Source organism: Aulonocara sp. 'chitande type north' Nkhata Bay, linkage group LG3 (assembly GCF_057382095.1).
Source record: "Aulonocara sp. 'chitande type north' Nkhata Bay isolate Kocher_YH1m ecotype deep benthic linkage group LG3, A_spYH_male_GT1.1, whole genome shotgun sequence".
NCBI lineage: Eukaryota > Metazoa > Chordata > Actinopteri > Cichliformes > Cichlidae > Aulonocara > Aulonocara sp. 'chitande type north' Nkhata Bay.
The window spans coordinates 73326002-73342939 of NC_141346.1; the positions used below are offsets into that span (position 1 = coordinate 73326002).

Genomic DNA, 16938 nt, shown 5'->3' on the forward strand with positions numbered 1-16938 from the left:
AATAAATAAGGAACTGTTTCCTTTAAAATGATGACGTCATCTTGCTGGTGAAGGAGCCTCGAATAGGTTGCGCGTGAGACTCCATTATCAGCAATATCTGGTATGAATGTGTGTGAATGTATGCATGTGACTGGACTGTTATGGACTGACGACTAAAAGCTTTAACTGACTTGGTACTGAGACAAAGACGGTACCGACTTTAGGATTAGTAAATGTCCACAGACAGTTCACCCAGCCTGTAAAAGAAGGGTGGATGTTTTGTCTTGCTTTGTTTTGTTTTTGCAAGAGCAGAAGGTTGACAGAGACTGAGGGGGGAGGCTGTAGCTTCACAGGAGTGTGAACTGCGGATTTAACCCTTGGGTTGCCAAGTTGGAGTTACTGATGCTTACATAAAAAATTGTGTTTTAGTAGCTGTGTTTCGATTAGGGTACCATTATAAAATGGTTGGGAATGTTAAATGCTAAAATGAAGAAAAGGTTTGAATTCACTTATGACTGAACATGTTATTAGTATTAATCATAGTGGGTCACTGTAAAGAGTCAAGTAACTTTTATAGAGGAAAGAAAGAAAAAAAAAGAAAAAACCCTCTACCGAGGCCTATAAATAACAGGGAATGATAGACTTGCCACACGCAAAATAGAGATAATGTAATGATAAATACTGGTCCCCGCCTTTTGGGTGACATCTTGAAATAGTCAGCAATTTAAAAGTAAGATAGAACCGACAGGGGTGGTGCTGCACAAGAACGAGAGTAAGATAAAGTAAAATATTGTGTTTAGCTTTGAGAAGTTTAAATTAAAATGTACCATTACACTCAGAGGATCAATATGAAGTTTGATATATGCTAATTTTGAGTGAAGTACATGACTGGTGACTGTTCTGTTCTGTCCTGAGCTTTTGTTTTTACAGCACCCGCTTGACCACACCAACAGTTTTTCGCCACCGAAAAGGAGTACTTGTAGAGAATAGAGAATGGGGAGGAAAATCACCAAAACTGGGAAAGGTAAGCCCCAAAGGGGGTGATAACACCATAACTTTCACTTATGGTCAAATTCTTAAAATTTGACCCCGAACTTGAAAAATTCTTCAAATATTTAGAGACAAAGTAGGTTGAAATAAAATATAAGGTTATAAACCACAAAAGGATGAAGCAAATGAATTGATAAGATGGTGAATCGATACGCAGTAAGCTGTCGATCACGTTGATTATGTTTATTCTAGTGAGCAGAGCAGGATTATTATTACTAAAGAATACAAATGAAATAGCAAAAACTAGAAGTGGAAAAACATTTGTGCTAACGGAAATAAAATCAAAATAAGAAAAAAGGAAAATTGACTAAAATTGTAATGAGTGTTTACAAAACTAATTAAAATCAATTGGATTTATAGCAAAATGTGTGTAGCACCATTGTTGTGTGTATGCCCTACGATAGTCAAGTCATTTAAACTTTACATAGTGCATAGGGGAGTTCATTGATCACTACTGTGAAACTAATAAGATTTAGGAGCTATGTAAGAAACTTACAGGTTCCACTGAAATTTTTATAAGCAGGATATTAAAACTTATTTATATAACAATATCAAAAATGTAGATCAGGGACCAACTTAGAAGTCACTGACACTTGACTAGCTGTAAACCATTGGTTTAGGAATAAGTGATTGCACTGGGCTTTCTATTACACAAAAGTCAACTCATTTATGATATCTGAGGAAGTATTGTGATTTAATTTGGAGACACAAAGGAACATTTGGCACTTCCCACATCTCACATATGTTTACTGTTGCACCCAACCATTCCACAACTGAAATGCCTGTGACTCCTAATTATTTCAGGCAAACGGAGCGAACCATATTCTGTTATAATCCCATCTGATTGGGGCTTTTATTCTTGACGTTTGGAGAGAGCTCTTCATTACTAGTACTAGTCAGGTTTTGTTCACATGTTTGTTCCAGGTCTCTCAGTCAAGAGGAGTTTGAACTCCAAATATGGTGAAGTCTTTTCGCACATTGAGATCACTAATAACTCTTAGCAAAAATGTGATCTTGTAGAAACAATCAGGTGACATGGAGTCAGTTATAAGTGCGACTCTCAGTTTTACTTTATTGGAAAATATTTTTGCATTTTATCCATATTTGTTTTTAACAAAAATCAAAATTCCACATTCTCCTGCATATCAGTTTTGAACCCGATAGGACGACAGATTGTGGCCCTGTGTTTTCCTCCATTACACCTGCCACTGCATCTCGATAATCTTTGTGTTGTTCCTCCTGGGGTGTCACTCTCCCCTATCTGGCTCACATGACTCTTACCTTTTGAAAAATTATGTTTGAATCTCGCTATTCGGTCAAGAATTCTCTATGCCCTTGTTAAAGAGTTGTCTACTAGGAAAAAGTGAAATGAATATAAGTATAAAGTCCCGACGTGCACTACAGTATAAATTAATAGGTTAGGCATGTTCTCCGTGAAATTAAATAAGCTTAAAATAAATAAATAAAAATAATAAAATAAAACTCTGAGTTTAACAAAATGTTTCAAATGAAAATATCAGGTCTATCTCTCTGGCTTTCATAAAATGTAAAAAGGGTGGGAAAAAACAATTGGTAAGACCACCACCCCACACATGTGATATTATTTAAAGGTACGGTTGTCCTCTTTAAGAAACATCAGGACTTAGAAGAGTGGTAAGTAGAGTATGAGAGCTACATGTGAACACTAAATGTACACTATGGTGTGTTAAAATAAATTAGAGGGCCGTCAGGGGGTTATGAGGGACATTTATAAAGCAAAAATCCCACAAATCTTGAAATGCACTTGAAAAGCTCACACACGAAGGTTAGCTTAGCTGACCTTGAAGAGCTCCCCCATTCAACCCACATCACCGGAAAACAGCTAACACCAGATAAGGCAGCGTGGTGCAGCCCGAGACAACAGGATTGGAACATCTAAATAATTGTGCGAGCACCTTCAAAAGGTTTGTCGATTGACCAAAATTATGAACACGCAGTGCAGCAGGAGTTAATAGTCTTAATACCCAGGGATAAGCAGGGGAGCATGGCTGATGTGTTGAAACTGGAATTTTGTGACACTTAGTTTTGGCAAAATACAACTAAAATTATAACTGGCACTAATCAACATTAACCTGAAACTGAGGATTTTCGGACAATATAAATTAGACTAAACTAGCAAAGACTTGGTAAACATTGATTACACCTGGTACAAACATCAGGACTGATGACTATTATAAATCTGGAGTCGAAACTAAAATAAAAAATAAGAACTAATGAAAATAGTAAAACGATTTGAACCCTGGTGTGGAGTTTTGCAACTCTGACCAGGAAGCAATATAAAATGGATTGTTGGAACAGTTGGCGTTAAAGTCTCTTTCGGCACTCCAGTCTACGATGGCATTGAACATCTTTAGCCGTTGAACATCTTTAGGGCGGAAAAGGGTTGGTGTGACCAACGGGTGGTTTGGCTTGTTGTAAGTATATTTTGAGATCAGGTGGCTCTGGATGGACCAGTTACCAGGTCTTGGAAAGAGGACAGACTCATTAAATGAGAAGAAGGAAGTTCCTGGGATTGAAGATCCTCTGGGTGAGTGGTTGATTGAAAACATTCATAAAATAAAAGCTATCTGTTGTTATTGATTGGTAATAGATTGATAATTGGCCACATTTACGGCTGTGTTGACTTGTTGTGGACGTAGTCTGCCTCATGTTTGAGCACTCTGACTAAACAGGTTGAAAATAGACACATTAGATGAGAAGAGTATGCAGCGCCACCCTGTCAGACCCCAGTGACGATGGAGCTCAGTGATGAATCAGGTGAGCTGCATTTATGGCTGTATCATGGCAGAGTTTCCCCTGCTGTGGTCAGTGAAGAAAAATCAGGAGAATGTCAAATTTAAGAGAGCCATCTATAAACGTTTATGTGTCAGGTTGAATGGGACAAAAGGGGGTGTTTTACTGTTGTTTTAATATCAGCATTTTATTGTTGTATGAGACTTATGCAACGAGCATTTATAGAAGCTTTTGACCGTATTCTAACATTTGTGTCCCTGTGATTGTTATAACCTCTGATTAGTCTTTTATTTACAGGTGTTAGGATATTGATTTAATTTTTCTTTGCAGGGGTAATCATGATAATTTATATACATATGGCAGTTTGTTGCTCATTATAGAGTTGCGCTCAAGTTAATAAGGGTCAAAAGCTACAGTCAGCGCGAGGTCTGACTGATCTATGGTGTGGAGTGACTTCGAGCATGGAGGGCTGCACGCGCTTACATAACACTAAGATCATGTTATTCTTTGTGATTTTTATTCAATTATGTCTTTTGCTAGGTATAAGTAGTGGCAGTTAATTAGACGATATTCATTAAAATATTAAAAATACTTGAGTCAGAACATTGCACGCAGATCAACTTAATATTCTGGGTAACGTGGTGCCTGCCTCACCTTTTCTTTTAATGTTCTAGTTCTGTTGATTTGACACATTGGAATGTGTCAAAAAAAGGGGGGGAAAGTTGAGCTTTAACATCAAACAAGGATTATTTGAACATTTTTATAACTTGATTTGTGTCTTTAATAACTTAGGAATGGTAAAGCTTAAGCTAATGGTGGCCCGAGAAGTTTACGGTCTTTTGTAGAGAATCAGTGAGAAGCATAAATCATTATTTATTTATCATTATTTCCATCCACTAGAAGGTCAGTAGATAATAACATTAGATTATTAGGGCTAGGAAGGGGGTGTTTTGGTTTTCTGTCTCTTACAGAGAAAGGAACAGACACCAGACGAGGCCACAGAGATACGAGGGTCCTTCGCAGCAGAGACAGATACAGTGACTGCCGAGACACCAACTGGGTCCAAGGGTCATGGCGTTTGGGCTCCAGCTAGTCACTTCAAAAGGATGAATCCCATAAATACAGCAATAACCATGAAGGGGTTGACGGAAATCCGGAAACACCAGACCAACGAGGTTCGAGAGGCTCTTGGGCAAAAGGGGGACGCCTTCCTGTTCTTTTCTGGAGGATACACGGGAGACACAGGACCCGAGGATACACAGATCGTTGTTTGAAATAGGGGCAGAATAATCCCCTGATCTGTGTCACGACTGAAGGGTTGTCTAACCCCTGAGGTTGAAGTAAGAAGAACAGAGGATCACGCAACTGGACGACACTGGTAGCTGCAGCAATAAAATAAAGGTTAAGAGCTCTTCGGACAGAGGTTCTAGTCTACGTCTGAATGGTATAAGGGAACACCAAATAAAGCTGTGGGAGAACAGGGGAGTGTCATCTGGACCTGCTATCCTTGTAGTAATAGTTTGTCTTGCACCTGACTTGCGCAAACACAGAGGTCATCTTACATATGGTTTGCCCGTCAGGGGGACAAAGGACCTCAGGAGTGAGAAGAGATGAACCCGGCCACACTGGGCTACAGGGTGTTTGTGAGCTCATTAGAATAATGAGCTCATCAGGGGGAATTGTAAAATTATGATATTATTTTATGCCATGTTAGACCCCGAAATAAAGATTGTGAATTATTATGTAGTTTAAGTTGGCATTATTCTCCTGAATTAGAAGAAGGTGATAATTATTGCAGTATTTAAACTGATTTGCATTGCATTAGACTGCTGATTTATTGTGAATGAATGATATTGTTTATGATGCATTATACTGTTGAGTTATAAGGAATACTGTTCGCAGAAAGTCATCGCCTTATTTGTCTGATTAGAAGAGAATAGAACATGCTGGAGTTTTCTGCCCCATCTCAGCACGAGCAGATAAACAGGGAGCCAAGGTCGTAGCTTAGGCGCCGTGTGAGAGAAAGAATGTGAATGTTTAGGCTTTTATGATAAGATGGGAGAACCAGAGGCTATAAGAGTTTGAGCAATGCTCCACCACTTTGAGATTTGAGGCTGTCTGCATCAGTGTCCATCTCCCACGTGTGTGATCATTAAATCATCGTTTGACTCAACCCGACCGGACCAGTGTTGTTATTGTGGTTTTTCTCTTGTCTCCATCCCCAATATTTTGAACCTTAACAGTTATCAATTCACTTCAACCAAAATTAGGAACACTTGGTGCGGCAAGAGTTAATAGTGATTAGTCCCAACACCCAAGGATAACCAGAAGAGCATGATTGATATGATGGAACTGAGATTTTGTTACACTTAATTTTTGTAAAACACAAATAAAACTAAACTGAAACTAAGGATTTTTAGAAAATAAAAACTAGACTAAACTAGCAAAGAATTGGTAAAAACTAATTACAACTGGTAGAAATTGAAAATCTGGAGTTGAAACTAAATAAAAAATAACAACTAATGAAAATGGCGAAACGTTTAAAACCCTGGTGCAGAGATTGGCAAATCTGACCAGGAACGTTATAAAATGGATTGTCAGGACAGTCAGCGTTAAAGCCACTTTTGACAGTCCATACTAGGATGGCATTGGACATCTTCGGGGCAGGAGAGGGTTGGTGTGACCAAGGTGTGGTTTGGCTTGTTGTATGTATATTTGAGATCATGTGGCTCTGGATGGACCAGTTACCAGGGCATGGAAGGAGGACAGACTCATTAAAGGAGGAGAAGGAATTTCCAGGGATTGGAGATCCTCTGGGTGAGTGGTTGATTAAAAGCATGCATAAAATAGAAGTTATCTGTTTTTATTGATTGGTAATAGATTGATAATTGGCCACATTTACAGCTGTATTGACTTGTTGTGGACGTAGTCGACTTCAGGTTTAAACACAATAAATTAACAGGTTGAAAATAGTGACATTAAAGGAAGAGTATGCAGCGCCACCCTGTCAGACGCCAGTGATGGTGGAGCTCACTGATGAATCAGGTGAGCTGGATTCATGGCTGATTCAAAACTAAGATCCCCCTGCTGTGGTTAGTAAGGGGAGAACAGGGGGAAATAAAATTTAAAAGAGGCATTTATAAACGTTTAGGTGTCAAGTGAAACGGGATAAAGGGGGTGTTTTACTGTTATTTCAATGTCAGCATTATTATTGTATGAGACTCATGCAACAAGCATTGCATCGATGATCATTTATTGAAGCTTTTGACCTTGTACTAACATCTGTGTTCCTGTGATTGTTATAACCTCTGATGAATCTTCTATTTACAGGTGTTAGGATAATGATATAATTTTTCATTGCAGGTGTAACCATGATCATTTGTATACATATTGCAACTTGTTGCTCATTGTAGAGTTGTGCTCAAGTTAATAAGGGTTAAAAGCTACGGTCAGCGCGAATGTCTGACTGATCTATTGAGGGAAAAGGCTTCGAGCATGGAGGGCCGCACGCGCTTACAAAACACTGATATCATGTTATTCTTTGTGATCTTTTCTTCAATTATGTCTTTAAGTTTAGTTTAAGTAGTGGCAGTTAATTAAACGACCTTTATTAAAATATTAAATACCTGAGTCAGAACATTACACGCGGATCACCTTAAGAGTCTGGGAAACTTTGTAGCTGCCTAACTTTTTTTTTTTGAATGTTCTAGCTCCGTTGATTTGACACATTGGAATGTGTCAAAAAAGGGGGGGAAGGTTGAGCTTTAACATCAAACAAGGATTATTTGAACATTTTATAACTTCATTTGTGTCTTTAATACCTTAGGAATGGTAAAGCTTAAGCTAATAGCGGTCCGAGAAGACGGACCTTTTAGAGAATCAGTGAAAAAGCATAAACCATCACTTTCATGTTTAATCATTACTCATTGAAATGAACTGAGTAGCGTTTAGAAGATTTGTTGATTTCTTGGTCTTTTGTTAAAAAGAGGGGTTTCAATAATTTTCAGACACACTTTGACAATGTGCTTATAATGAGTTGGCACTTGGTCTTTTGAAGGTCATAAGCTTCGTTCGGCGTGATGGTTCGGACTGATATATTGCAGGTATTGACTTTGAGTGCAGAGGGCTAAATGCAAACACGCTTACACACACATATGATTAGAATAAGTCCCTGGGACATTCTGAATGTTTTAAAACCAATTCTGAGTCACTAGAAGGTCAGTAGATAACAACATTAGATTATTAGGGTTAGGAAGAGAGGTGTTTTGGTTTTCTGTCTCTTACAGGGAAAGGAACAGACACCAGACGAGGTTACAGAGATGCGAGGATCCTTCGCAGCAGAGATAGACACGGTGACTGCCGAGACATCAACTGGGTCCAAGGGTCATGGCGTTTGGGCTCTAGCTAGTCACCACAAAAGGATGGATCCCATAAACACAGCAATAACCATGAAGGGGTTGGCGGAAATCCGGGAACACCAGACCAACGAAGTTCGAGAGGCTTTTGGGAAAAAAGGGGACACCTTCCTGTTCCTTTTTCTGGAGGATACACAGATCGTTGTTTGAAATCGGGGCAGAATAATCCCCTGATCTGTGCCACAACTGAAGGGTTGTCTAACCCCTGAGGTTGAAGAAAGGAGAGCAGAGGATCACCCAACTGGACGACACTGGTAGCTGCAGCAATAAAATAAAGGCTAAAAGCTGTGGGAGACCTGGGAAGTGTCATCTGTACCCGCTATTGTTGGAATAATCGTTTTTCTTACATCTGAACTGCGCAAACACAGAGGTCATCCCACATATGGTTCGCCCCTCAGGGGGACAAAGGACCTCAGGAGTGAGAAGAGATGAACCCGGCCACACTGGATTGAAGGGTGTTGGTGAGGTCATTATTCTAATGACCTCATCAGGGGGAATTGTTAGATTATAATATTATTTTATGCCATGTTATACCCCTAATTAAAGATTGTGAATTATTATGTAGTTTTAGTTTGCATTATTCTCCTGAATTAGAAGAAGCTGATAATGGTTGCATTAGTTAAACTGATGTGCATTATATTAAACTGTTGATTTATTGTGAATGAATGATATTGTTTTATGATGCATTATACTGCTGAGTTATAAGAAATACTGTTCGCAGAAAGTCATCGCCTTATTTGTCTGATTAGAAGAGAACAGAACATACTGGAGTTTTCTGCCCCATCTCAGCAGGAGCAGATAAACGGGGAGCCAAGGTCGTAGCTTAGGCGCTGTGTGAGAGAAAGCATGTGAATGTTTATGCTTTGTATGATAAGGTGGAGGCACCAGAGGCTATAAAAGTTTGAGCAATGCTCCACCATTTTGAGATCAGAGACTGTCTGCATCAGTGTCCATCTCCCACGTGTGTGATCATTAAAATCATCGTTTGACTCAACCCGACCGGACCAGTGTTGTTATTGTGGTTTTTCTCTTGTCTCCATCCCCAATATTTTTGAACCTTAACACACCTTAAAATGTTAGAGACTAACCCACAATCAGACAATCCCATGTGAGCAGGTTTTGGTGATGGTGGGAAGAAAGAAATTAATCTTACAGAAAAATACTGCCAATGAAAATAGGCTCCAGGAAGCTCAGCAAAGCCCTGACTCTGTTTTTTTCCCCAGACATGAATAGCTGGCCATTTCTTTTATGAATAAAGCTGCTATAAAAGTTATAATTTTCTTCTTAAACATGCAATATAAATTTTAAAAAAAAGTCCTAGATCTCTAAACTGACCACAACATGAAATAATTCTTTTAACAAATACACAAAAATGTGAATATTAAAAATCTTTTGTTTATATTTCCACCCAATTCCACCCAAAATTAAATAAAAGGTTATTTGACTAAATCTATACAGGTGATCACAGAAAAGTCTGAATCCTGACCTTAGAGTTTCCAGTTTACAGTGTGGACCTTTCACTGAAACTGAGAGAAGATTCACTTTTGAATCATGGAGATCATTGTTACTTAGGTCCAGCCGTCTCAAATTAGAGTATTGGGAGTTGAGGACTGAGAATAGAGCTTCACAACTTCTCTCTAAGGAGTTACAGTGGTCCAGTCTGAAAAATAAAAGGTAAACAATTAAACTAACTCAACTTTTGTTAAGGTGCGGTGAGGAGTTACAAAATTCAGTAACATTCAGTCAGTCCTGATTTTTTTTTCTTTGGAAATTTCCTAGTAAGATGTGAACACAACAGACAATTTACTGCAAAGCAAAATATTACTTTATCTGACCTCAGAGTATTCAGTTTACAGTTGAGACTCTTCAGTCCAATAGACAAAATCTTCACTCCTGAATCATGCAGTTTATTGTTACCCAGGTCCAATTCTTTTAAACTAGAAGACTGGGAGCTGAGAATTGAAGACAGAGTGTCATAGCTTCTCTCTGAGAGGTTGCAAATATTCAATCTGAAAAAACAAAACAAAACACAAACATCAAAACAAATATTGGTGTCAAACTATAATCAAGTTATAGTGAAGATCTACTACTAATAGCAATATTCAATTTTGATCTATTTTTTATGTTTCTTTTTAAGAATCATTATTATTGTGTGTTAATGTTAGAAAAAAAAGGCTGTTTACTTTATTATGGACATGCATTTAAGAAACAACAACAATTAGATACAAATGAACTTTATTAGCCAAATTCTTTAATTAGTTGATTTTCTAAATGAATGAAAAGAAATTAAGACAAGATCTGACCTGAGCGTTTCCAGTCTACAATGTGGACTCTCCAATGCAGCAGAAAAAATCTTAAATCCTGAATCCTCCAGGCTGTTAATACTCAGGTCCAGCTCTCTCAGACTGGAGTACTGGGATCTCAGAACTGAGGACACGCCTTCACATCCTGTCTCTGAGAGGTTAGGAACACTAAGCCTGAAACAACAAATGCAGTTTGTAATGAAATGAAATCTCTTTATACCTTTATGCACTGAACATATACAAGAGAAATACATATTTATGTACGCAATAGAATTCATAGTTAACACAATAATCAAATCAAATCTTGTATATTTGCTTCCCCAGATGACAACTTTAGCGCATTTGGTATTTGTTCAATAAAACCTCAATTGCATTTTATATATTTAAATGGAAACCAGTTTGGGGCTGAGAGATTTGGTCAAATATACTTTATCTGAGGCAATGTTTGAACATATATCTCTCAAAAACTAATGACATAAAAGCATGTATTTAGTGAAATTAATTTTTGCTATGATCTAAAGAATCTGATTCTGTTCGTGTAGGCGTAAGGTTTTCAGTGAGAGGAACATTTTGTGGTCTCTTCTTAGATCCATTAGCACTGAGCATGGCTGTTATATGTCTGTGAAGGTTCTCAGTTATCCAGGTCATCGTAGTCAAAGGAGCCTGCAAAGAAAACACTTTTCTTTGAAAGCTCCTTTGACCATGGCTGTTATAGATTGCAGCTTTCTCCCCTATAATCTTTCAATACTGCTCTGTCTCTGGCCATGGTGCGGCTGTTCTCATATTGTTCCCCTGCCACTGAGAGTGCACCTTGGATGGTTCTTGTATGGCCTCTCTTGCATACTTCTTCAAGTGGTACAGGCTGTGAATGTTCCTCTGGCAGTTCCCCAAGGCCTCAGGTATGAACAGCTTGCTGTACTTCTTAGACACCTTATTAGTTGCACCTTTCTGCAACTCTAATAGTTTGCTAACTTGCCTCTGTTCGACACAAATTCATATACTGAGCAGCAGATATACCACTGACTAGATGTTCTTTGTTGTGGCAAATGTATCATATACAAACACCGCCATGGGACCTTGAGCCACATTGCTATAAATACCCTACACTCATTAGGTGGTATTCAATTGAAATGGAAAACAACCAAAAATGTGTTGAGTCAAATTGCTTCAAGTCAAACGTTGTAGATACTAGTGGGAAAGGGATATTATTATAGCAAAAATGTCTTGATGCACGTTCAGTTATCCAGGTAAGTAAATCCCCAAGCATTGATTCTGTTCATGTGGATGTAGCATTGGCAGTGGGAGAAACGTTTAATCACTCATCCAAGTGACTTCTTCAGTCTCAGCTGACAGCAGGTTTCCCCCACTCTTATAAACAGTACATTTGCATAATGACTGAAATTAGCACCATTAATGAACAATGGGTTTGTGAGGTCTGTTCCTTGATCCTTAATATGCAATTTGTCATAACCATTGATCAACAACCACTGATCAAAGACCACTGATCACTGATTATGACCATTGATCAATGGCCATGAGTACCATTCACAGAGAGTTAGAGAATGGCTGCAATCACAGCATTGTAGGATGGTGACAGATAGGCCCGTTCCTCGATACAGAGATGGTCTTTCCCTTTTCATGTAAATTGCCTCCCTGACTCCGCGCTCAAACCAGCGTTTCTCTCTGTCCAGGATGTGTGGATGGTGAGAATCACTGAGTCATTGATTTAATTAGGGTTAGGTGCAATTTTTTTTGGTTACTTTTACATTTTCCTGTTTTTCTTTAACTGGTTTATATATTTTAGTTAATCAGTTTATCTTCTTGCAACCAGGTTTAAACTGTCTTTTATTAAAAGGTGGTAAAATATCAAAGTTGAAATCCATGTAAAAATGTAAAATTATAATGGTTAAAATATTTTGAAATTCCTTTTGCTGTTTTAAACTTATGAAACAATTTGTTTCATATGTTTAAAAGACCATCTATTGATCATTTTTACAAATATGCTGTTTTAATGTTTAAAGACTTAAAGTCTTTAAAAGACTTAAAGTCTTTAAACAATAAAACAGCACCTTTGTGTGCACCTTTCAGCAGCACATTTTAGCAGCATGGTGGTGCTGTGATTAACACTGTTGCTTCACAACAACAAAGTCCTTAGTTCATTTCCACCACCACCTCAGAAATGGTGGAATCCCTGAGTGCAAAGACCCTGGTTGGTTTCCATGTTCTCCCCGTGTTTGCATGGGTTCTCTCCCAGTACTTCGGCTTCCTTCCAGAGTCCAAAGATATGCAGTTAGTGGGAATAGGTTCATTAATATTTCTAAATCGCCCAAAGGTGAGAATGTAAGTGTGTATGTGACAGACTGTCGACTTGTCCAGAGTGTACCCTGCCTTTTGTCTTCTGCCTTTTGGTAGCTGGGATAGGCTCCAGCTAGGAATTTAAGAACCAAGTACAATAACCTCAGTTTTATCTATATTTAGAAGCAACGAGTTAAAGGTCAGAATAAAAATTTTAAATATGTAGATATACTTACAGAGCTTTGTTGGAGGCTTTGACCACTGGCAGCAGCCTCAGAAGAGCCTCCTCTGAAGCAGAGTATTTCTTCAGGTCAAACACATCCAGATCTTCTTCTGATGACAGTAAGATGAAGACCAGAGCTGACCACTGAGTAGGAAACAGTTTATATCTAGAGAGACGTCCTGATCTCAGGTACTCTTGGATCTCCTCCACTAGAGAACAATCATTCAGTTCATTCAGACAGTGAAACAGATTGATGCTTTTCTCTGCAGACAGATTCTCACTGAGCTTCTCCTTGATGTACTGGACTGTTTCCTGATTGGTCTTTGAGCTACTTCCTGTCTGTGTCAGCAGACCTCGCAGGAGAATCTGATTGGTCTGCAGTGAAAGACCCAGGAGGAAGCGGAGGAACAAGTCCAGGTGTCCATTTGGACTCTGTAAGGCCTTGTTCACAGCACTCTGGTAGAAGTGTTTCTCTGCAGATTCTCTTGTGTCAGAGTTCTTGGAGGTTATTTGTTGTTTTTCCAGCAGATTGAGTCCAGAGTTGATGAAGGTCAGATGGGCATGAAGAGCAGCCAGAAACTCCTGAACACTCAGATGGATGAAGCAGAACACCTTGTCCTGGTACAGTCCTCTCTCCTCTTTAAAGATCTGTGTGAACACTCCTGAGTACACTGAGGCTGCTCTGATATCGATGCCACACTCTGTCAGGTCTGATTCATAGAAGATCAGGTTTCCTTTCTGCAGCTGATCAAAAGCCAGTTTTCCCAGAGACTCAATCATCTTCCTGCTCTCTGGACTCCAGTGTGGATCTGTCTCAGCTCCTCCATCATACTTGACCTTCTTCACTTTGGCCTGAACCACCAGGAAATGGATGTACATCTCAGTCAAGGTCTTGGGCAGCTCTCCTCCCTCTCTGGTTTCCAGCTCATCCTCCAGAACTGTAGCAGTGATCCAGCAGAAGACTGGGATGTGGCACATGATGTGGAGGCTTCGTGATGTCTTGATGTGGGAGATGATCCTGCTGGCCTGCTCCTCATCTCTGAACCTCTTCCTGAAGTACTCCTCCTTCTGTGGGTCAGTGAACCCTCTGACCTCTGTCACCATGCCAACACAGTCAGGAGGGATCTGATTGGCTGCTGCAGGTCGTGTGGTTATCCAGAGGCGAGCCGAGGGAAGCAGTTTCCCCCTGATGAGGTTTATTAGCAGCACATCCACTGAGGTGGACTTTCTAGGGTCAGTTAGGATTGTAGTTTTGTGGAAGTCCAGAGGAGGTCGACACTCATCCAGACCATCAAAGATGAACACAACCTGGAAGTCTTCAAAGCTGCAGATTCCTGCTTCTTTGGTTTCAGTAAAGAAGTGATGAACAAGTCCCACCAAGCTGAACTTTTCCTCTTTCAGCACATTCAGCTCTCTGAAAGTGAATGGAAATATGAACTGGATGTCCTGGTTGGCTTTGTCTTCAGCCCAGTCCAGGGTGTATTTCTGTGTTAAGACTGTTTTCCCAATGCCAGCCACTCCCTTTGTCAGCACTGTTCTGATTGGTTCATCTCTTCCAGGTGAGGCTTTAAAGATGTCTTCTTGTCTGATTGTTGTTTCTGGTCTGTCTGGTTTCCTGGATGCTGTTTCAATCTGTCTGACCTCATGTTCATCATTGACCTCTGCAGTCCCTCCCTCTGTGATGTAGAGCTCTGTGTAGATCTGATTCAGAAGGGTTGGGTTTCCTGCTTTAGCGATCCCCTCAAACACACACTGGAACTTCTTCTTCAGGGTGGATTTAAGGTTACGATGACAAACGGCAGCTGGAAGTTCTGAAAGAGAAGAAACATTTAGAATATCACTTGAAAGTGGAAATAAACACTTAATTCCAAAAGAATGAATCTTTAAAACATGTTTCTCCATCTCATAAGACATCAGTAAATGTCTTATTTATCCAGCAGCTTAAATCTTTAGATAAATCCTCTTACGTCTCTGCAGACGGTCAGCCAGCTCCTCCTGCTTCATTCTCCTCAGAAAGTCCACTGTGATCTTCACAAATGCCTCTCTGCTGCTGCTCCTCTGACTCTTTAAGCATTCTGGGTAACCAGGACTCAGAACCATCTGGATCTTCTTCAGCTCGTTCTTCACAAAAGTGATGATGTTGTCCTCCAGCAGCTGGAACAGAATATTTATGAATGAGCCAATCAGACTGAAATCATGGAGCCAAACATCAGATCCATGTTGGACACACTGACGATCCACTGGTCTACAAAGAGCAGCATGGAGATGACTGTGAACAGAACAGATGTAACAGTAGTTGTTGTACATGTACAGACCATAAATATGGAGTCCAGCTGTGTTTGATGCTGCTGGGCAGACTGACCACTGGGAACCTCTGAGCTCTGCTGGTCCACTCTGTGGAGGAACCATGAAGGATTAGATCAACACAGGATAAAGATCCAGGAGTTTCTGCTCAAATAACTTCATCTGAATCAAGTCTGTCAAGTTTTAAACTCTCAGATTGTGAACATATCAGTAATTTTCAGTCTGTTTTCATGGACGTCCTTTCAGTGGTGATGTCAGGGATGATTTTGAAGAAGCTCATTAAACTGAACCATCAGCAGATCACTGCTCCAAAACCAGAACATGATCCGAGTCTCCCTCCACCACCAGAACACCAGCTTTACTAACGTGGTAGATCAGTGTAGTACAGATCAATAACTGATGAGTCATTTGATCAAAATCACTGAGTGCTTCACGTCTGACCCTCTGATGCTTCTGTAGACATTTTGCATATTTAATGAATGTCTGACAGTTTTACATTCATTCTATGAACACAGTGGAAATGTTGTGTTATAGTCTCCATGTTGTTTCCAGCATCATAAATTCTTAAGTTCAGAAAATTTGATTCTTTCTTCACAGCTGAAAAACAACAACATTTATTCTCTATTGAAATCTGCATCGTCCACTCCAAAGGTCACAATCTGAAGGTAACATCTGGTTTTGTTCCCTGTGGTTAACTCTGAGCATCAGTATGGTGGGATTTATCCACTACATCCACACCACTGTGGTTCAGTGTTGTCCTGATGGAGTAACAGCAGCCAGTATGATCCAGGCTTTAGCTGCTGGGTCTCTGTGTGACCTCTCAGACTGTTTAACAGATCAGACACAAAGAGAATCAGAGCAGCTCTGTTCTTTAAAGACAAACATGAACCCACTCAGGTCACACTTTCCCCACAGATATGAGCATCACTGTCCTCAAACAGCAAATGACCAAGTCGAACATTTGGATCTTTTCTCTTTCATTGTTTTCTTTTTAATGAATCTTTGTAACAATCTGAGGATGTTTCAGGTCATATTTATCCAGGAAACACAAACATGTAAAGGAGTCATCACAGCGCTCTGACCTCGTTGCTCCAGGTTCACCACTGAAGTCTGGATTATGACCTTTGGACACGTCACTCCTCACAGACGGACAGCTGGACCCTGCAGACTGTGACCTCTGACCTCTGCAGACACAAACATGATTGAAGCAGCTGTGATCACACAGACTGCAGATAATGCAGCTGTTTCCTGTCAGTAACATCCTCTTAGATTAGAGTTCAGCTTTTTACAGGAAAACTGGACAAAACTGATTTTTGTTACAAACTCATTTTCATTTCCTCTCAGCTCACAAACACAGTCAGACAATCAACCAGAGTCAACACTGATTATAATGTCAGTGCAGAATTATTTCTGTTACTCAGTGAGTTCAGCTCTCTGACCTCGTTGCTCCAGGTTCACCACTGAAGGCTGGATTTCGACCTTTGGACCAGTCACTCCTCACAGACGGACAGCTGGACCCTGCAGACTCTGCTCTGTCCTCCTCTTCCTCCATCATCATCTTCAGTCAGTCTGAGAGGTAAACCACAAACACTCAGTG

The 16938-nt window shown here is 39.8% G+C and overlaps 1 protein-coding gene across 1 annotated transcript in view; it reads right to left on the minus strand.

Annotated features, from left to right (window-relative positions):
- LOC147336975 (protein NLRC3-like) overlaps positions 1-16938 on the minus strand; it is a 465583-nt gene that overhangs the window by 157868 nt on the left and 290777 nt on the right. Inside the window, exon 11 of the mRNA XM_086287150.1 lies at positions 9703-9730. Coding sequence (XP_086143276.1) covers positions 9703-9730 — 28 coding nt within the window. The remainder of the gene's footprint in view (positions 1-9702; positions 9731-16938) is intronic.